This window comes from Jaculus jaculus, chromosome 4 (assembly GCF_020740685.1).
Source record: "Jaculus jaculus isolate mJacJac1 chromosome 4, mJacJac1.mat.Y.cur, whole genome shotgun sequence".
NCBI classification, from domain to species: domain Eukaryota; kingdom Metazoa; phylum Chordata; class Mammalia; order Rodentia; family Dipodidae; genus Jaculus; species Jaculus jaculus.
The window spans coordinates 831581-852503 of NC_059105.1; the positions used below are offsets into that span (position 1 = coordinate 831581).

General features: G+C 46.0%; 1 protein-coding gene across 4 annotated transcripts in view; it reads left to right on the forward strand.

Moving 5' to 3' along the window:
* LOC101608546 (high density lipoprotein binding protein) overlaps window positions 1-19040 on the forward strand; it is a 95880-nt gene extending 76840 nt beyond the window's left edge. For all 4 annotated transcript variants that reach the window (XM_004667815.2, XM_045148296.1, XM_045148295.1 and 1 more), the window contains exons 15-28: window positions 53-139; window positions 304-435; window positions 4254-4472; window positions 6331-6552; window positions 6636-6854; window positions 7589-7727; window positions 9538-9692; window positions 10437-10541; window positions 10781-10915; window positions 13553-13696; window positions 15427-15612; window positions 16067-16183; window positions 16397-16525; window positions 16632-19040. In XM_004667815.2, coding sequence (XP_004667872.1) covers window positions 53-139; window positions 304-435; window positions 4254-4472; window positions 6331-6552; window positions 6636-6854; window positions 7589-7727; window positions 9538-9692; window positions 10437-10541; window positions 10781-10915; window positions 13553-13696; window positions 15427-15612; window positions 16067-16183; window positions 16397-16525; window positions 16632-16718 — 2076 coding nt within the window. In that variant the 3' untranslated portion in view covers window positions 16719-19040. The remainder of the gene's footprint in view (window positions 1-52; window positions 140-303; window positions 436-4253; window positions 4473-6330; window positions 6553-6635; window positions 6855-7588; window positions 7728-9537; window positions 9693-10436; window positions 10542-10780; window positions 10916-13552; window positions 13697-15426; window positions 15613-16066; window positions 16184-16396; window positions 16526-16631) is intronic.
* Window positions 19041-20923: the final 1883 nt, after the last annotated feature.

Here is a 20923-nt window from a genome sequence, read left to right on the forward strand (position 1 = left end):
CTCACTGTCTTACATAAATTTTTGTTAATTGTCCCATCTTCTTGTCTTTAAGGTGGAAAATAGCTATTCAATTTCTGTCCCAATCTTCAAACAGTTTCACAAGAACATCATTGGGAAAGGAGGCGCAAACATAAAGAAGGTGACCAGCTTATTCCCTGGGTCTTACTTAGCTGCTCTTGGCCAACTCTACAATTTTATACTGACCCCTTGTAGACTGAAAGGCGGGACTGACCCTTCCTTTAGCTATGTACTTCAGTGTGTCTCCTATGGGAAGAATACTCATCTTCATCTCCCTCCCTATAGATTCGTGAAGAAAGCAACACCAAGATTGACCTTCCTGCAGAGAACAGCAACTCTGAAACCATTGTTATCACAGGCAAGCGAGCCAACTGTGAAGCTGCCCGGAGCCGGATTCTGTCTATCCAGAAAGACCTGGTAATGAGAAGCTTTCATGACTGGATATTTGCATAAAACCTCTAACAGAATCTCATGGCTCAGTGGGTATAATACTTGCCTCTCAAGTGAGTACTTGAATTCAGATCCCCAGAACCCATAAACAGCCAGATGTTGTAGCACTAGTATCTGTAATCCCAGTGCACCTAGGGTGTGGAGGAAGAGCAGAGATAGGAGAAAAGGCCCAAAAAGCTCAAACCTCACCAACCATCTAGCCTGGCATTCACAGTGATAACCAGTGAGAGGCCTTGCCTCTAACAAGGTAAGGACCAACACCTAAACTTTTCCTCTGACCTGCATATGCATGCTGTACCACACTGAGACTACACACACACACATACACACACCATACACATATTTCAGTTCACATGCACACCTGAATGAATAGATAAATGACTGAATAATTAATTAATATGTACAAAACTATACATATTTTCATTGTGCAGCTTGACAGTTTTTCCAAAGTATTGATTGATTCATTGGCAAGCAGGGAGAAATAGAAGACAGAGTGGATGTACCAGAGCCACCAGCCCCTGTAAATGAACTCCAAATGCATGTGCCACTTTGTGCATCTGGCTTTACATGGATACTAGGGGATCGAGCTCAGGTCATTAGGCTCTGAAGGCAAGCACCCTAACTGCTAAGCCATCTCTCCAGCAACAGTTTATATATGTACACCGTTGTATCATCCCCACAAGACAAATCAGTGACTCTTACCAACCTCAAAAGGTTCCTCACCCCCTACATCACAGGCTTTACCACCTTTGCCCCACCCCCACCTCCTTGACCTAGGCAGCCTGTGATCTGCCTTCAGTTTGGAAGTTCTGTACCTTGTGTAGTCTCCTTGCTGTTAGGTTCCTCCATTGTCATTTTGTATGGTGCTTTAAGATATGCCAATACTGTTAGGGGTGTTATTTAGGATGGCATTTCACTGTAGGAATAGATCAACTGCTTCTTCACTTGGTTATTAATGTCTTTCAGGAGTTCTCTTTTGTCCCAGTGATGAAGTTTAGTAGCATAAACTTTTTTTAAAATTGTATTTATTTATATGCACAAAGAGAGAGACACAGAGAACATGTGTGTGAGAAAGTAAGGGCATTCCAGAGCCTTCACCCACTGCAAATGAACTCAGATACATGAGCCACCTTGTGTATCTGACTTTATGTGGTTACTGGGGAATTGAATCTGAGTCGTTTGGCTTTACAGGCAAGCATCTTAAGTTAATCTACAAGCCATCTCTCCAGCCCTAATTTTCTTTTATTATTTCAGACAGAGAGGGGCAGATAGAGAATAGACGCTCCAGGGCCTCTAGCCACTGTAAACGACTTCCAGATGCATGTGCCACCTTGTGCATCATAAAACCTGATGCACAAGGTGGCTCCTTCTTCTGGAGTTTGTTTGCAGTGCCTAGGGGCCCTGGCGCACCCATATATTCTCTCTAAATACATAAATAAATATAAATTTTCTTTTTAGCTCCTATGTATTCTTTGCTCTAAAATGTCCTTTTTTTTTTTTTTTTTTTTTTTGGTTTTTCGAGGTAGGGTCTCACTCTGGTCCAGGCTGACCTGGAATTAACTCTGTCATCTCAGGGTGGCCTCGAACTCATGGCAATCCTCCTACCTCTGCCTCCCGAGTGCTGGGATTAAAGGCATGCACCACCACGCCCGGCTCTAAAATGTCCCCTTTTTTGATGTTAAAGCACTTTCTTTTAATTTAATCTATCTTTTAATTTTATTAATGTTTGTTTATTTGAGAGTGGGAGGGAGAATGGGCACATCAGGGCCTCTAGCCACTAAACAAATTCCATACACATTGGCCATCTTGTACATCAGGCTTATGTGGGTACTGGAGAATCATACTTGCATCTTTATTTTTGCTGACAAACGCCCTAACTAAGCCACCTCTCCAGCCCTCTACCTTTTACTTTTTGATTGTGATATTTATTTAATTATATTTGTAATTGTATATCACATCCAAATTTAATGCCTTTACCATGATTTTTTTTTTTTTTTTTTTTTTTGGTTTGGTGAAATATGCATAAAAATTTACCGTTTTTACATGTAAGTCAGTAGTGCTGTGTACATTCTTAGTGTTATGTGACCATCCCTATCCATTTTTAGGATCAGAAATTATAAACACATTAAATTAATCCAACCTTCTCACACCTGGTCATTTGAGTGTGAATATTTTGTATGATGGGGTTTCAGTCTACCATCTTGCTATTAGTTTTCTGTTTGTTCCCTTTACTTCATTCTATTTTTGTTCTTTTTCTCACCTTTGATTTGAATATTTTGTTGATTCATACATTCACTTGTTTGTGACTTTGTTTTTATATCAGTAGTCACTTAAAATTATCAACACATATGCCCACATAACATAATGTACATCCATGTAACTTTGTGCCAGTTTCTTATCCCTGCCTTTGTGCTCCAAGATTTTGCCTTTTACTTTTACGGGTTAGAAATCCAAATATGCATCACTGAACCTTTTTGTTTAAAATTCCAGATTTAAATAATGAAGAATTGTACCATTTATTCAGTAATCATCATTTCTTACATTACTTCTTCCTGAAATATGTCCCTTATTATATCTGCAACATATGTCTGGTGCTTCATTTTGAAAGGGATTTTCATTGGGTACCAATTCTGCATTCCATGCTTCAGTCTCTTCAGTGTGACTCAATTGACTGGCTTCTGTGGGAAATTTGACATCACTGTCACTCTAATCTTGTGTAAGTGGGGAGGCCTTTTCTATTTTTATTATCAGTTTCAAGCAAGCTGTGGTTTTGTGTTTTGTTTCTTTGTGAGGTGTTCATGAGGCTACTTGGACATGTAGGTTAAGTTTTTATCCAATAAGAAGTCTTTGGTCATTATTCACTTTCTGGGCCCTTAATGACCTAGTTGCTAGTTGCCTTGCCTTCAAACTCTCATGTTTGGTAATATCTAGTCAGCCTGTGGTTCCATCCAGTACACTTTTCACTTTCAACGTTACTGGTTTTGGCTCTAGAAAGGAGTTCAGTTGGAATCTTTTTGTTAAAATCTTTTGTTTTTGCTGTATTTTCTTTGGCTTTTGACCATACTATAGTTAATGTCTCTGGCCTGTTGATCCCAACATCTGTCTTTTCTGGGTAGTTTTCACCATGGATTTTTGCCTTTTCCTATTTTTGTATTCCTCTAAATGTTTTTGAATTATTTAGAAACCATTGTTTCCTTTGGGGGCTTGTTTTTAAAGTTTGTTGGACAGGATCAGAACTAAGTGTAGTTTAAGCCCAAGTTCCTTCCACTGCTGAGGTTAAACAACCTCCTTATACATCAAGCCACCTGAAAGTCAAGGCTGTTTTGTCTGGCTGCTGAGGTGCTGCTCCGTGCCATGACTAAGTTATGGGCACAGCCTCTGCAGTCCTGGGGTTCTTCAGGTTCTTTCTGTGGGTTCTGACCTGTGACCTCCTGCTACCTCAGCCATGGCTGCTATGTTTCCTTACCTTGTGGTGCTTGACTTTGTTTCCATCACCAGTGTCTTAAAAACCTTTATTTCAGGTACAGAGTACAACAGTTTATAGGCATATCAGACCCACCTCTGCCAGCCACTGTCAGAGTTGACAGAAGCAAAACCTTATGTTGAATGGCCTGAAGCTACAGCTTTCCTAGAACTGCGTGGGCTCCTATGCTGCCTTGTACCCCAGCACACCTCAGAAAGGCCCATGATCCTATTTCCTGAAACATTTCTAGACTGTGGCTATATTCTTTGCTGTTTCTTGCCATAGCAATGTGACATCCTCCTGGTGCTCTGTTTGGTTTCAGGCCAATATAGCTGAGGTAGAGGTCTCAATCCCTGCCAAGCTACACAACTCCCTCATTGGCACGAAGGGTCGGCTGATCCGCTCCATCATGGAAGAGTGCGGTGGAGTCCACATTCATTTTCCTGTGGAAGGTTCTGGAAGTGACACAGTTGTCATCAGGGGCCCTTCCTCAGATGTAGAGAAGGCCAGGAAACAGCTCCTGCATCTGGCTGAGGAGAAGGTAAGTCTTCTGATGCTTTCTCTTCTCATTTTGGAAAACATTAAGTGCCCTTGCTTTGGGCAGGTCAGAAAACAACTTTATAGTAACTGTTGCAGTCAGGTTTGCATTGCTGGTAGAAATCACCCAACCAAGAGCAGCTTGTGGGAAAAAGGGGTTTATTTTGGCTTACAGACTCGAGGGGAAGCTCCACAATGGTAGGGGGAAACAATGGCATGAGCAGAGGGTAGGCATCACCCCCTGGCCCATATAAGGTGGACAACAGGAACAGGAGAGTATGCCAAACACTGGCATGGGAAACTGGCTATAACACCCATAAGCCCACTCCCAATAATACACTCCCTCCAGGAGGTGTTAATTTCCAAATCTCCATCAGCTGAGAACCTAGCATTGAGAACACCTAAGTTTATGGGGGACACCTGAATCAAACCACCACAGTAGCCCTTTTTGTCTCTTTGATTTTTGCCATTCCTGAAGTCCTTTTTAATACAATTGCCCACATACACAATAAGGAAAATGTGCTCTTTGCTTATTATGGTTGGTTGGTAGGTAAGACAGAATTCTTTTAATATTTATTTGCAAAGGGGGAGTGTGGAGAGAGAATAGGCTAGCCAGAGCCTTTTGCCACTACATACAAACTCCAGACACATGCACCACTTTGTTTTTTGTTTGTTTGTTTTTTGAGGTAGGGTCTCACTTTCACCCAGGCTGACCTGAAATTCACTATGTAGTGTCAGAGTCACCTCAAACTCACAGCCTCCTACCTCTTACCTCTACCTCCAAAGTGCTGCACTTTGTACATCTGGTCTTTTTGTGGTTAGTGGGGAATCAAGCCCAGGTGGTCAAGCTTTGCAAAGAAGCAGCTTTAAACACTGAGCCCTCTATCTAGCCCCAAAATTCTTTGTGTAATTCTGAATTTTTACCAACATAGTCATGTGACCAGTGCCACCAAAATTCATTGACTACCACCCCCAAAGATTCTTCATTGAATTGCCTTTGTCCCCTCATAGTTCTTTGTCTAGGTTCTGTTCTCCCAATTGAGTAGCACCAGAAGTTTGGGTTGGCCAGCCTTACAGGAAGGCTGCATGTCCATAAATCCTCCAATCTAGTTCTTTTTAAATTTGCTTGGCTGTTCCAGACCCTTTGCCTTACCACATAAATTTTGGAATCAACCTGTTTTGAGAGAAAAAAAAAAATCTATGTATTTTGATTGGGAGTGTGCTGAGTCTAGAGAAATTGGCAGTGTAATAGTTTCAACTCTTCCACTCAGGGCTGGGAAGATGGCTCGAGACTTAAAGGCCTGTGTCTGCTTTCTTGGTGCAAAACAGGCCTTTTGCTACCTCAAGTCCTCTAAGGACCCTGTCTTGGCTATGATGTTTATAGCTGGTAGCCCTCTCAAGCTTGTGCTGGATGTGGCTATTGTATACTGACTAGTTTGTTGTGGGAAGGGAGGAGCTGGCTCAGGGAGCACTTGACATGCGTTTGATCTGGAAGCAGATAGGAAGTCAGAAATACTGCATCCAGGCCCTTCTGCACCCACATGAGGCACATGCTGCCAAAGCTCCCAGCAGGTCACAAATGGCTTGGAGAAGCTCAGTTATTTGCTGATGAGTGACATAACCAAGGTTCTACCACCTCTACTTCTGTTAGTTGTGGAGATAAATGGCAGGCGGTCTTTCAGGGTTTGTTAAGGTGAAGTGTAATTAGTTCTACTTTGGGGAAATTGATAAGATAACAGGATATTATAGACAGTATAAGGTGAACACAAGCCACACTACTATCCTCTGGGTCCTCTTGTTTACTCACTGCATTGTCTAGGAAGGCTGTATAGGGCTAACATATATGGGGTTGGTTTCTGCAGCAAACCAAGAGTTTTACTGTGGACATTCGAGCCAAGCCAGAATACCACAAATTCCTCATTGGCAAAGGAGGTGGTAAAATACGCAAGGTGCGTGACAGCACTGGAGCCCGCATCATATTCCCAGCAGCTGAGGACAAGGACCAGGACCTGATCACCATTGTAGGAAAGGAAGATGCTGTCCGCGAGGCCCAGAAGGAACTGGAGACACTGATACAGAACCTGGTAAGTGATGGGCTTGGGATGTCAGCTCTGCCTGTGCCATCAGTAGAGTGGATCTTCTTGCATTCCTCCTCTCAACACCGCAGGATAATGTGGTTGAAGACTACATGCTGGTGGATCCGAAGCACCACCGCCATTTTGTTATCCGAAGAGGCCAGGTTTTACGGGAGATTGCTGAAGAATACGGTGGGGTGATGGTCAGCTTTCCACGCTCTGGCACACAGAGTGACAAGGTCACTCTGAAAGGTGCCAAGGACTGTGTGGAAGCAGCCAAGAAGCGCATTCAGGAAATCATCGAGGACCTGGTGAGTACTCCAGGGGGACTTCAGTCACGTTCTTACCACCAGCGGCCACCACTTTCTTGCTCTGTCCACCAGAGGCAAGCATAGGGATGTGGACACAAGCTTAAGCCTTGCCTGCCTGCAGGTGGGGTGCTGTTTTTGAGAAGTTGTGCACGCACGTGTGTGTGTGTGTGTTTGTGTGTTACACATAGTTACACGATCAGCATAAGGGACACGACTTGCTTCTTTGTATGGCAGGAAGGTCATAGCCTGAAGGTCAAAGTGAACCTATAAAGCAGTCCCATGATGAAAGCACTTTGCCTTTTCTAAGGCAGCCTTGCAAGTGCTTCCCCTCCTCCATGTCCCTCTTGGTGCTTTCTTTGCATTGCCTCATATACCATCTTCTACTGGCCTGATGCTTCCTGATGGAGTCCCAGCCTGGGACAACACACACACAGTCCTCAGGTGGCTGATTTGGCAGCTTGCTGTAGTGGGGCAGTGCTTTCTCTTGCTTTGTTTGTACAGCAGGTGCTATATAATTAATCTGTATTGAAACCCATGTTATAGGTTTGAATGTTTTTAGTCTTGGAAACCTGCCCCCTCCACCCTTTGTCCACCTCCACCCAGTCACACTGGACCTCTTAAATTCATGCATTAAAAGAGGGTTTGTGACTATACTAAGGAGTGATAGTAGGGAGAATGCTGCAAATTGACTGTGGAATTTGACCTTTGCTCTTCTTTTTTGTGCTCCCCTTTAGGAAGCTCAGGTGACAGTGGAATGTGCTATACCCCAGAAGTTCCATCGATCTGTTATGGGTCCCAAAGGTTCCAGAATCCAGCAGATCACTCGGGATTACAGTGTTCAAATTAAATTCCCAGACAGAGAGGAGAACCCAGGTGTGTCCATTAAAGCTTAGTTCTGCTAATGGTGACAATGGTGGCCATCCTCTGCTCATGGGACTGCCATGTCAGTCAGCTACATGTGTCCCTAGTGACTCTTGCCTCTTATTCTGGCATTGATTTGGTACATGCATGCTGGCCATGATTTCAAGGCCACCCTTTGGGTCTCTTAAAGATGGGTCATGTCCATATTCATAACTGCCAAGGCCATGGAGGAGCCAGAAGCTTACATTGTCTTACCTAGGAAGCTGCTGAGATCAGCTTTGTTTCTCAGGACACCATTTGAATTCTGATGTGATGTCTGCTTAGCCTGGTTCAGAGCAGCTTCCTCTCCCACTGCCCAACACCCTAGATGTGTCCTCTTCAACTGCTAGAGAGTACCACCCAGGTGGCTGGAAATTTTTGAAAGGGCTTCATGCCTAATCCTGCTTGTTACCTGCTTCTACGAATAGACTTGGTGATGGAGAAGATGGGTTGGTCTTATTGACACAAAAAGTACTAGTGTGGTCAGTAGGAGAAAAGGTGTCAAGTATGAGCAGCACACACCTCCTGCCTGTTTTGCATTCATAAAACCAAGGTGTTGACCACCCTATTTACTGATTAGTCCTTGATCTATGTGGTCCAGCCTGTAGCCTACCATATCCACTTAGTGTTACTTGTCACACACAGCTGTTCTTGTCCTTGTTTTCCTGAGGATACAGGCTATATTATCAGGAACTAAGCCCACTTTGCACTTCATTTCTGAATAGTTATCTTGAATAGGTTAGAGTTGATAGAATTTCATACTTGCAGAGAAAAAAAACTACACAGAATAGTATAAAGCTTCACCTTGGTGCCCACCAGCCAAAATCACATCTTTTCTCAACCCCTTACCCTTTTGTACACACATTTCTGAGTCGTTTGAGTATGGTTTTTTGGGTTTTTTTTTGGGGGGGGGTTTCGAGGTAGGGTCTCACTCTGGTCTAGGCTGACCTGGAATTAACTCTGTAGTCTCAGGGTGGCCTTGAACTCACGGTGATTCTCCTACCTCTGCCTCCGGAGTGCTGGGATTACAGGCGTGCGCCACCACGCCCAGCTTGAGTGTGGTTTTTATACATGTTGCTAAGAGCACAGGCATTCTTTTACATAACCATGGCATATTCATCAAATCAACTGTAATGTTGCCTGATCTTATTGTCTAGTTCAGTCAGTATTCTCTTCTTTCAGAGCTGCCCTACCCTGCTTTTAACCCAAATCATGACCTTCCTAGCATTCATGTCTGTTTATTCTACTGGCCCACTTAGATCTGTTGATGAATATTGTCTGGACATATATGTGTTAGAGCCCTTTAACCAGCCTGTGTCCTGGTGATATTTATCTTTGGGCACTTCTTTACTCTCTAGTATAAGGATCTGGCATGGACCTACTTGGCCTTTCCCTTCCTCTCCCTCCTAAATTTCTGAAACTGCTGCTGTCTGTCCAGAACTAGGTTACCTGGACTGGGCTATATGTCAGTCTTCTTCCATGGTGCTCAGTGCCTCACAGTCAGGTTTCATATGCAGTGGAGCTGCTTTGCACTCCTGTGGATCTATTAACGTATTTTGTTTATGCCTTTGCAGTTATCATGGTAACTTCTTTTAAAAGTAAGGCAGGTTGATGCAGCCTTGCATTGCTACCCAGGCCTGGGAGCCTCTTGGAGGCCAGGTGGATCTTTGCTTTTCCCGTCCATCACAGCAGGTTGCTTAACACACATTGGGTTCCGAGTGCATATTGCAGAACACAAGCATCTTTGGGCAGCTTTCAACTGACCTTTTCCCTTTCTTCCTAGTTCACAGTGTAGAGCCTGCCATACAGGAGAATGGAGACGAGACTGGGGAGGGAAGAGAGGTCAAGGAAGCTGACCCTGGTTCTCCCAGGAGATGTGACATCATCATCATTTCTGGCCGGAAAGAGAAATGTGAGGCTGCCAAGGAAGCCCTGGAGGTGTGTTTGCTCTACTCTTTTATCTTCTTTGAGGGTTCAGACCCTGCCCAAGGGCAACAGACAATAGATCTTGTCATAGGAGACTTACGCTTGTGTAAGCTAGGATATCTCCTTATTAATCTGGTCATAGAACCCTGGGAGACCACTTCCCTCAGCAGCAGTGTAGGGTCTAGACTGTTAGGCCCATGGGCATGGAGGTCATAGAAGAATTTTATTAGCATTGGTGAATGTGATCTCTAGCCTTAGTCCCATCCTTTCTATTCATTTGCCCCTGCCACTGTGAAGTAGAGAGGAGTCATTTGTACGTGAGTATTGAGTGCTACCTATGTCTCGGGTCCTCTTGTCAGTACTGTGGCACCACAGCATACAGACAACACTTGTTTGCGGTGCCTGTCAAGTGATATACAGTACGTGTGGGGCCTTGAGTGCCAGTAGGCAGGTGAGTCACATTTCCAGGAGATTCCCCATGTCATAAGAGACATACCAAAAGTTAGGCCTGTGCCCAACTAATGCCAGTGGGCTTCGGCCTGCTGCAATGCAAAAGGCAGGTGTGAAGAACAAGGCTAAATCATCATCTGCCCACATTGCCCTTGTCTGTTCTTTGTGTATTAGGTTCCAAGTAGCCTATCAGCTTGGCACACTGGTAACAAATTCTTAAAAGCACATTGTTGCCCTTTCAAGGCATTGCATTTGAGCTCACCGGGTCATACTGTCCTTGATTCTTAATCTCTACCATCACTACAGGCACTGGTTCCAGTTACTATTGAAGTAGAGGTACCTTTTGATCTTCACCGTTACATCATTGGGCAGAAAGGAAGTGGGATCCGAAAGATGATGGATGAGTTTGAGGTAGCCCCCTTTCCCTGAATACCCCATTATATTTGGGAGGGTGAGAGAGAATCATATTTATGGTCCTTTGGAGAAAAGTCATAGCATTCTGGGTGCTAGTATCTTTCACTGGCCTATGTTTGCTCTGCCTCCTAGTCTGTTCATGGACTTCCCTCCCAGATTTCTGTCATTACCTAGAGCAGGTGAGCTTCACAAGTCTTCCCTGTAAATACCAGGTCTTCTCTGTCACAATGACGTAGGTAAATATACATGTACCAGCTCCCGAACTGCAGTCAGACATTATCGCCATCACCGGCCTTGCTGCAAATTTGGACAGAGCCAAGGCAGGCCTACTGGAGCGAGTGAAGGAGCTGCAAGCTGAGCAGGAGGATCGGGTGAGCCATGCAGGGCTGCTTGCCTGGGGCAGAACTAGTATGTGATCAGGCACTCTTTCAGACTGCAAGGTCAGAGGTGAAGCCAGGTGGTAGTGCTATGCTCAGGGTCTAGGGGTCCTACTGGGGAAGGCTAAAGACAAATCATTCTCCCTGTCTCTGTCTCTCTCTCTCTCAAAGCATGATCTCACTCTTGCTCATGCTAACTTCAACTCACTCTCATGTTGGCCTCAAACTCATGATGGTCGTACTACCTTAGCCTCTTGAGTTCTGGGATTACAGGTTTAAGCTACCACACCCAGCTTGGGTTTTTTGTTGTTCAATATTATTTATTTATTTATGAGGGAGAGAGAGTAGTATGCCATGGCCTCTAGCCACTTCAAGCAAACTCCAGATGTATGTGCCACCATGTGCATCTGGCTTACATGGGTTATGGGGAATTGACCTAGGGCCATCTCTCTAGCCCCAAAGAGCTAATTTTTGTGGAGGTCTTGTAGAATTAGCTATAGCTGCTATGAAGGTATAATGTAGTCACATCTTCACCAGAATATAGTTTCCCAGAAATCGCCTCCCTGTCTTCTGCCTCTTACATTCTTTCTGCCCACTCTTCTGCAATGCTCTTGAGCTTTGTGGGGATGTTATAGATGTCTCAGTGCTGAGCACTCAACCTTCACTTTGGCAAGTTTTGAGTCACCACCATCTGCTAAACAAAGCTTCTCTAGCCAGGCATGATAGCACACACCTTTAATCCCAGCGCTCAGGAGGCAGAGGTAGGAGGATCATTGTGAGTTTAAGGCCAGCCTGGGACTACAGAGTGAATTCCAGGTCAGCCTAGGCTAGAGTGAGATCCTACCTCAAAAAAAAAAGAAGCTTCTCTGACCAAAGGAGGGATGTGCATTAATCTATGGGAATAAACATAATTTAAATATTTAGAGGACAATTTGGGCATCACATACCCATTTAGTCAGTCAGCAGTAGTGGCTTCCTTACAAGTGTCTCTGAGCTTTTAAGCCATGGCATTTGAGGAGGGTTTTTAGCACAGGAATGTATTCTCACAGAACAGGCCTCTTGCAGCAATTGGTTGCCCCCATGCCAGTCATGCCACAATTGCACCAGAGAGCACGTTGTGGCTGGTTAGTGAGTTGTGTAGCACCAAGTTGAGTAAGCCTGCTAATGGATTTTCTCACCCAGCATAGCACTATACCAGCTAGGTAGAGGAGGAATCTTCCTGCTCAGTTCCAGCTTGATTTTTCATTGTCCTAATACCAGTGCATGTGTTGTCCCAGTTTTACTTATTTATTTATGAGAGAGAGAGAGAGGTAGAGACAAAGAGAATGAATACATCAGGACCTCTAGCCATTGCAAATGAACTCCAGACACATGTGCCACCTTGTGCATCTGGCTTTACTTGGGTACTGGGGAATTGAACTTGAGTCCTTAGGCTTTGCAGGCAAGTGCCTTAACCACTGATCCATCTCTGTAGACCCCTGCCCTTTTTTTTTTTTTTTTTTTTTGGTAGGGTCTCACTCTAGCCTAGGCTGACCTGGAATTCACTTGGTAGTCTCAGAGTGTCCTCAAACTCACAGCAGCCCTTCTATCTGCCTCCCAAGTGCTGGGATTAAAGGTGTGCATCACCAGCTTCTTTTTTGGTCTTTTGAGGTAGAGTTTCACTCGAGCTCAGGCTAACCTGAAATTCACTGTGTAGTCTCAGGGTAGCCTCAAACTCATGACAGTCCTCCTACCTCTGCCTCCTGAGTGCTGGGATTAAAGGCCTGCGCCACCACACCTGGCCCAGCTTCTTTTTTAAAGTTGATCTATTGTGTTAATTGTGATTGCTCTGGCGACCAAGTCAGGAGGAATGTTTTGGTCCCTCATGTCCTTCAGAAAATGTAGAGAATGGTACCACAGCTGCAGCTCAGCATGGCTGCAGGCTGTGACTGAGTAGCTCCTTCCTGTGCCAATGGCACAGCTGCTCTGTGAAGGATTTTGAAAAACATGCTGCTTAGGAGCAGGATAGAATTCCAGATCCACCCCCACAATTTAGGACTGGACCCTAGGATCTACCCAGTAATACCTCCAGCCAGGTGGCTGCAGATCTAAGTTAAAAACCTTAATAAAATTCTGGCCATCCATTCAGACTACCACAGGGAGTAACTTTGTTATAGTGAGGTAATATGTCAGCTTATAAACCTGCTTGTGTGTTTTGAACATGCCCTCACATAGACCTTGAGTTCTGATCATTAACCACATCAGAGCTCAGGCTGGTGGTCTGGGGCTGTCTGTTCCCTGGATGCTCTTGCATCTTCTTGGCCTGTTCTGTGTCCTGTTTCTACATGACATTACATTTTTTTTTTTTTTCAGACCAATTCATGTGATCACTAATCAAAAATTCAGGAAGGAGGAACAAAATTTTAAATGGGTCCCTACCTCCGTGGTGGTCATCTGCCATCCAAGAAGTCAGTTTTGAAGGAAATAAACACTGGTCAGGGTCCCTGGTTCACAGAGCAGATGATTGAAGGCGGGGAGGGTCCAGCAGTCCAGCACAGATATGCTTTGCTCTTCTGGATCACAGGGGCTCCACTGATTTAACTGTAATGCAATGCCTTCTCTTTGCCTCTTTCTAACTTGTTTAATTTCTAGGCATTAAGGAGTTTTAAGCTGAGTGTCACTGTAGACCCCAAATACCATCCCAAAATCATTGGGAGAAAGGGAGCAGTGATCACCCAGATCCGCTTGGAGCATGATGTGAACATCCAGTTTCCTGATAAGGATGATGGAAACCAGGTAAGATGGCCATCCTTCTGAGGTGCTATGACTAGAACACTCTAGGGGCAAGTGAAGTCACTGGCCCTTGCCTTGAGTTGGGAACTATAACCAGGCAAGCTTCTTTGATGTGCCAGATAGGGAGCCAAGGGGCTGAATCAGAGGGATCAACTCTTTGAGAATCTCACATCAGCTTGAGGTTTGGACTGAGTCTTAGTACTTCCCAGCTACAAACAGTTTTCTTGAAATCATGTGTCATCTAGGGTATGGGGCATTTTCTCTTATACCTACTTTGACACTCCTTCCTGGTGAGCCTAGGCCTTCGGCTGATTCCTTCTTGAACTGTTGTGCCTATGCACAGACCTTGTCTAGCAGTGTTTGAACCTCTATAACCAGGCTCCAAGGGGTGGGGAGGCTCCTGGAGGCAGGTGGACTTAAAATAACCAGGTTAGATTCTCTGACGTTCCCATTTTACCTGCTGGATGGTCCCTGGTGAACTCCGTATAGCCTCTTACTGCACTCAGAATAAAGTGGGAAGGTACCCTCCACCTCCCTAACCTGATATTCCACCTCATACTCCATGTCTGCCTCTGGCTTGCTGTTGCTTGTTTGGCCCCTCCCTCTTTTAGACTTTCATATGGCCCTAGCATGAGTGAAGGCTCTAGTTGCCCTGCTGACAGCTCTGCTCTCTAGGTGTAGACCAATTCTGTCTTACATGTCCTGCAAGCCCTGGGGTCCATCGTCACTGTGTTTGATAGAGCACCCAGCAGCAATACTAGGGCAAAAATCATACACACACATGAACATGTATGGTAGGTCTCTTTCTTGTGTTTCTTCCTTCCTCATTTCCCAGCCTGTTCCTTTCTGAACCTTCCAGTCACACACACTGAGATTGGCTTTTTTTAACTTGCCATTTTCACTATGCTTTAATTTTCCTTGTTTCCCTATAATTACTAAGTTTGAAGGTAATAACTACCATCTAGCCAATATTCCAAGGGTAGAATAGGCACATCTCTTCATTCACTTCCACTTCTGTAGTTGTTTCTGTGGTGGTATGTTGACCCTGCTCCCTGGCCTTCCTTTTCATATGAACAGGAGGCTCTTGGGATGCCACCTGTCCCATTGTCCCTGGGTATCTCTTGCTTCCCTGTCAGGGTGTGTTTTTGCTTTTTGGTGTCATCTCCAGGAATTGGTGGTTGTTGTATAACCCTCATTTGTGTGTTTTATTCTTTTGCTGTGGGCCTACTGTTCCCTCCTCTTATGAAAATTAAAGAATTGAAGCCATTTTGTTTCCACATGTCCTTCTGCATGCCCTGAATTATCTGTCTGCTTATCTCTGTTCAGGGAACAAGGGAGTCCTGAGCTAATGGGTCTAAGGGATTGAAAAGTGCTCTGTGGGTAGTAGAGCTGGGACACCTGCAGGTAGGCAAAGTCACAGGAGGCTAATGAGCTGGTGTCTCCTCCATCTTTATGGGTAGGTGTCATTTTTCATCTTGTCCTGTCTTTAGATGGGGTTTGGGAATGAAAGGCTGCTGAGTGGACATTATAAACCTGTGGTTTCATGGCAGCTGCTCAATGTGTTTTCTGCTTTATGTTATTTATTTTTTTCTGAGAGGAAAAAGTCCCCCAGCCATTGCACATGCGCCTGTACTGGGTCATCCTCTCCAACAAGCCTGCTGGGTCAGCACACATGTATCATGAGGGTCCCAGCAGGCCCTCCCTGCTTCTCTGACTGTCATCTTCCACTTTAGCCCCAGGACCAAATCACCATCACAGGGTATGAGAAAAACACTGAAGCTGCCCGGGATGCTATTCTGAAGATAGTGGGTGAGCTTGAGCAGATGGTTTCTGAGGATGTCCCATTGGACCACCGTGTGCATGCCCGCATCATTGGTGCCCGGGGCAAAGCCATCCGAAAAATCATGGATGAATTCAAGGTGAGTCCCCAAAGCCAGCTGAAGTACAAATACAGGGCACCAACAGTCTGCTGGCCCTTGCCTAGGCTACTGACTCTATGGGGCCAGAAGGGCTATGACGGTGTGGTTCCCAGGCGCTTGGCTCTAAGGTTATGGGGCCAGATCTTTTGCAGGCAGGGAGAGAATTGCTGAGCTCTGACAACAATGGTCAGTACAGACAATGTGGTCGTATGAGTCAGGCCTACCATACTCATCACCTACAAGATGTGACTCAGGGCGCATACACAGCTCTCTTTGTCTTCTGGGCACCAGCTGCTCCTAGCAAGATGATGCAGGTGACTACCTCAAGTGAACAACCACAAAACCAGAATTTGGAACTCAGAAGGAAATACTTCACTAGAAGTAGACACATGATTATACCCTTTGGTCCAGAGTCTTCCTCTTGATGCCTTCTGACAATGTGTGCTTCTCCCAGGTGGACATTCGCTTCCCACAGAGTGGAGCCCCAGACCCCAATTGTGTCACTGTGACAGGGCTTCCAGAGAATGTGGAAGAAGCCATTGACCACATCCTCAACCTGGAGGAAGAATATGTGAGTTCTGGGTGGGTAGAACCTTCATGGGCCCTCAAGGTGGCCCAGCCTGTGCCCTGAGGCACCGACTGGCTTAGGGTCCAGCCAAAAGCTAGGGATGACAACCAAGTGACAGGTGCGTGGGTGCCCTTTTTATATAGCTCTCAAGAGAATTTTGTGAGTAAGCTTAGCAGACAGCTACAGGCTGACCAGCACTTCCCCTATGTCCTGCAGCTAGCTGATGTGGTGGACAGCGAGGCACTGCAGGTTTACATGAAGCCCCCAGCACACGAGGAGTCCAAAGCACCTTCCAAAGGCTTTGTGGTGCGTGATGCTCCCTGGACCTCCAGCAGCAGTGAAAAGGTCAAATATAACTTCTTTCCTGCCTGTTTTTTATGGGCCAGACTGGTGGGCCAGTGGGTTGTGGGGAGCTGTACCTGTATTAAAATTGTATCCTCCCTCTCCACAGGCTCCTGATATGAGCAGCTCTGAGGAATTTCCCAGCTTTGGGGCTCAGGTGGCCCCCAAGACACTCCCTTGGGGTCCCAAACGATAATAATCAAAAAACAAAAACCTTTCCAGCCTGCTGCCCAAACCCAACCACACAATGGTTTGTCTCAATCTGACCCAGCAGCTGGACCCTCACAAATTGTTGATGCTCTCCCCCCTCCCCGAGGTCTCGCAACAAAGCCTGGTGGGCTGGCTTTTGTGGCCGCTTCTCCAGGCCTGGTCAGCACCCAGCAGCCTCAGGGTCTGCTCCTGACACTATGCTCTGGAACAGGCCAGGCGCACCACTGTGTGAAACACTAAGCAAAGGTAATAGAGCATTTCGTGATCACAGACTCCAGCTTCCTGGTCCACCCAGCATGTAGTCAGCACTCTGACCTTCACACCAGAGCTCCATGGCAGCGGCTAGGAGTTGACTTCCTGTGTCATGACCTCAGGAAATAAATTTCCTTGACTTTATAAAAGCCAAAACGTTTGCCCTCTTCCTTTCCCATCTCCCTCCTGCCCACTGCTTGTTGTCCAGTCCTTCCTCTTTGTGAAAAGCAGTTAGCCTTCTCCAGCTGCCAAAGTCTGCTTAGCGCAGGCCACAGGGTGGGAGGAAGGCCCATCCTGGACAGCAGGAAATTGGGTGTCCTGGAGTTAAAGGGAACCAAGGTGCAGAGGGTGACTTGGGTCTTAAAATGGTACTCATTGTACCTATTTTGAGGACTTAAAGCACCAGGACCTTCTACCACAGTCTCAGCTCCATGGTCTAGTGTGTATACCCAGGAGGTAAGGCTGTATATGTGTGCCACATGGGTTCCTTGTGGCTGTTGGAGTGGCCTGGGGTGGCCTGAGGTTTGCAGGTAGTGGGGAGACAGGAAGATAGATACTGCTGCTTCTTGGTGGAAGGCTTGCCTCTAGGTGACAGCATGATTTTCCCACTTCCCTTGGCCCCTGTGCCCACCCTGCCCAGACACCTTGTTGTGTTCAGTTGCCTTCTTTCTACCTCAGCCAGTGTGGTAGTACTCTCATGCACAGGTTAGTGCCACCCCCAAGGCTCTTGATTTAGACGTTTCTGATGGTCCTGGGATTGCTGTGGACTTGGGGAGGGTGTGTGGAGATGGAAGCTGGTACCCTCCCTCAGTCCAGGTTATTCAGAGTGAGCATTACTCACTCCCACCTGCCCCCAGCCAGTCAGACCTTGCAGGTTCCGGTAGGAATGCCTGGATACTATTTGTAAGCCGCAGGGACAGGTCCCAGGTTGTTGGCTTTGAGGGGCAGGTGTGGAGAAAGGCTGTCATTTATCCTGGTTCAAAAAGGGAACTAGAATGAGGAACAGAGGAGGACCCAGTGCATAGAACCTTTCCAGCTGAGGAGCATGACCTTCCTCATGTGTAGCAGGTTGGAGCACTGGCCCCCCAGCCGGCGAGGTTGCAGGTCCACCCTCACCAGGAAAGGTGGTCCCAAGCAGAAGTGTCAATGCTGTGGGGATTTATCTCCAGGTCCACCTACAAGTTGTCCTGTCCCAGATATTTGGGTTCCTGGAAAAGCTTATCTTCCCATTTCATGGCCATCCCTGGGGATTGTCACTTCTGCTGTGACACTATTCCCTAAGTCTTTGACTTTCCATTTGAAAACTCAGGCTTGGCCTCCTATAGTGGACCCAAAATTGCTTCTCCCAAATTTAATTTCATTTCTTATAGTGAAGTGGCCCCATATATTTATGGGAATAGTGAATTGATAAGAACTGTGTTTTGCTCAGTAGGCTGGCAGCCCTCATGAGCCAATGAATGAGATAGGAAGAGATGGCTTCCTGCCTTCCTTGAAGCTGTCTCTTCATTGGGAAGCCTTAGGGGAAGAACTGTCACCTCTCCCAAATGCATGAGATCGGGACCGTTTTCCTCTTGGGACCCCCTTCCCTCTGTTCTTCTGGTTCACTGGAACCCATCCCAGCCTCTCTTCATCTTCTGTGTCCTCCCACAGCATCCAGTCCTATTACTCACACCCCCCCCCCCACCCAAGAAAGTAGTTTTAAGTTCTCACAATGGGATTTTGCACATCTCCATTTACTGCTAAGTGCTGTAGATGTAAGCCCTAAGTTGTTCAGGGTCTCACTCCTTTGCTCTGGTTGTTAATAAGGACTATGAAATGACTGTACCCCAGGTTGCCTTCCTGCAGTTTCCAGGCTGTCTGAGGGGCCTGGGCAGGGGTGGGGAGTGTCTTTTCCTTCCTCCTTGTTGAATGTCTTCCATGCCCTATGTTTCCATAGTACATCCATCCCTTGGCCTTAACTTTGGAATTTGGAGATTATATGCAAACATGTGTAAAGGCTTATGAATATGGATGACACTGGAATTTTATAAATTCTAAAATAAAACCCAAAACCAGATGCAGCGTCATGGGATTCATTTTATCAAGTATGCACTCTCCTCTTTGTGACCAGGTTGTAAACATGTCCCTGAGTAGTTTCACCAGTTCTCAGCACTGTCTGTCCCCTACAGAGGGTGGCCCAGCTGTGTGGTGTGAACCAGAAGTATCTTGGTGGCCCCAACCCCCCACCCCTAGTTAGTAGCTGCCCTGCTGCTGTCACAGCTCTGCTTGGGGAGCAGCACAGTCCTTATAAAACCTGCTCCTGCCCCCATGGAATTCTGATTTCTACATCAGCATTCCATCAAAGACTTCTAGGCTAGGTGCAAGGGCAGGCTCTGTTCATGGTACGTAGTTAACTGAGCGAGGTGGGAGTGGTGGGCAAAGCATGGGATGGAAGGGAAAGAACTACTGCAGTCCCTACATGGTATGTTTCACAGAGGGCCAACAGACTGCTGCTGAGAGGTGCCTGCCTGGTACAGTGGTCCAGCAGTTTCCATCAAAGCCAAATTTGTACCCAGTGGCCCGGTATCTCAACTCCAGGACATGCATCCTGCAGCAAGGTACATACCTGTAAAATGGCCCCAAATATAAATAAGTCACCCCATGACCTGTTTCCCTTCAGATCCTAGCAGCCACATGAGCCAGTTTCAGCATTGTAGATGACACTCTGCTGACCATTAGAAGTCATTGTGAATTTATGATTCACCTAAACATGTGGAGGGTGGGGGGAGGCGCACATAAAGGATAGGAATTTCCCACCCTGTGCTGGTTTCAGGAGTGTGTTTACATGAAAACCCAACAAGTAAAGGTGAGTTGGCAAGTTCACCTTAAGGTTTCAAAGAAAGCAACCAGCTGCAAGAAAGTACAAATGTCTTGCAACAAAGGCTTTGCCTAGCAAGTATACTCATGGAACTAGCCGGGCTGTCATGCTGCCTGCCTCAGGTCTATACCAAGGGCTGCAGTGAGATGTCCTTTTCACACAGTCCAAACTGCTGTCCCTTGCAGCTCTCAGCTCTGTTGGTAAAGCCCTTAGACAATGGTAAAGGACAACTCCAAAGGTTAAGTGGGGCTGGGGAGATTGCTCGGCAGCTAAAGGCACTTGCTTGCAAAGCCAGTTGACCCAAGTTTAATTCCCCAACATCAACAAAGCCAAATGCCAAGTAGCACGTGTGTGATGTTTGCAGTGGCAGAGACTGTTACCCCTTCGTCCCCTCCTTCCACGTGCCTATTTGCAAGCAGAGAACATGAGAGTGAGACAGTATGAGCACACCAGGGCCTTTTGCCAATGCAAACTCCAGGTGCATGTGCCACTTTTTGTGCAAATTAAGTCCAAAAGAAACACCAATGGCTATGTGGCAGCCTATGTGCAAGGCTTCTTATCAAAAATAATAATAATAATGCTATAGCAAGCACAGAGCCACATTTGAGACAGGGTTAGGCAGTGGGTGGGTGAGCAAGGGCTTCAAAGCCCTTCAGAACTGCACATCCCTTGATATCTCAGTCCTAACTGGACCCTAAAGAAATTACAGTAAGTGCAGTGCTTTTCAGACATTTATTTCAGCAGATTCTAACAGTGGAGGAAGAGGGGGAAAAAACCCATCCTACAGTAGTTAGGAAATAATTGAGCCGGGCGTGGTGGCGCACGCCTTTAATCCCAGCACTCGGGAGGCAGAGGTAGGAGGATTGCCATGAGTTCAAGGTCACCCTGAGATGACAGAGTTAATTCCAGGTCAGCCTGGACCAGAGTGAGACCCTATCTCGAAAAACCAAAAAAAAAGAAAGAAAGAAAAGGAAATAATTGAGCAGTTAGCCAAGTTAACAGGGAAAGCTCAAAACTTCCTGCCCTGTTAATCAGTTTGGGACACAATTGTATATAAACACAGAAGGAAGAGGAGAAAAGGA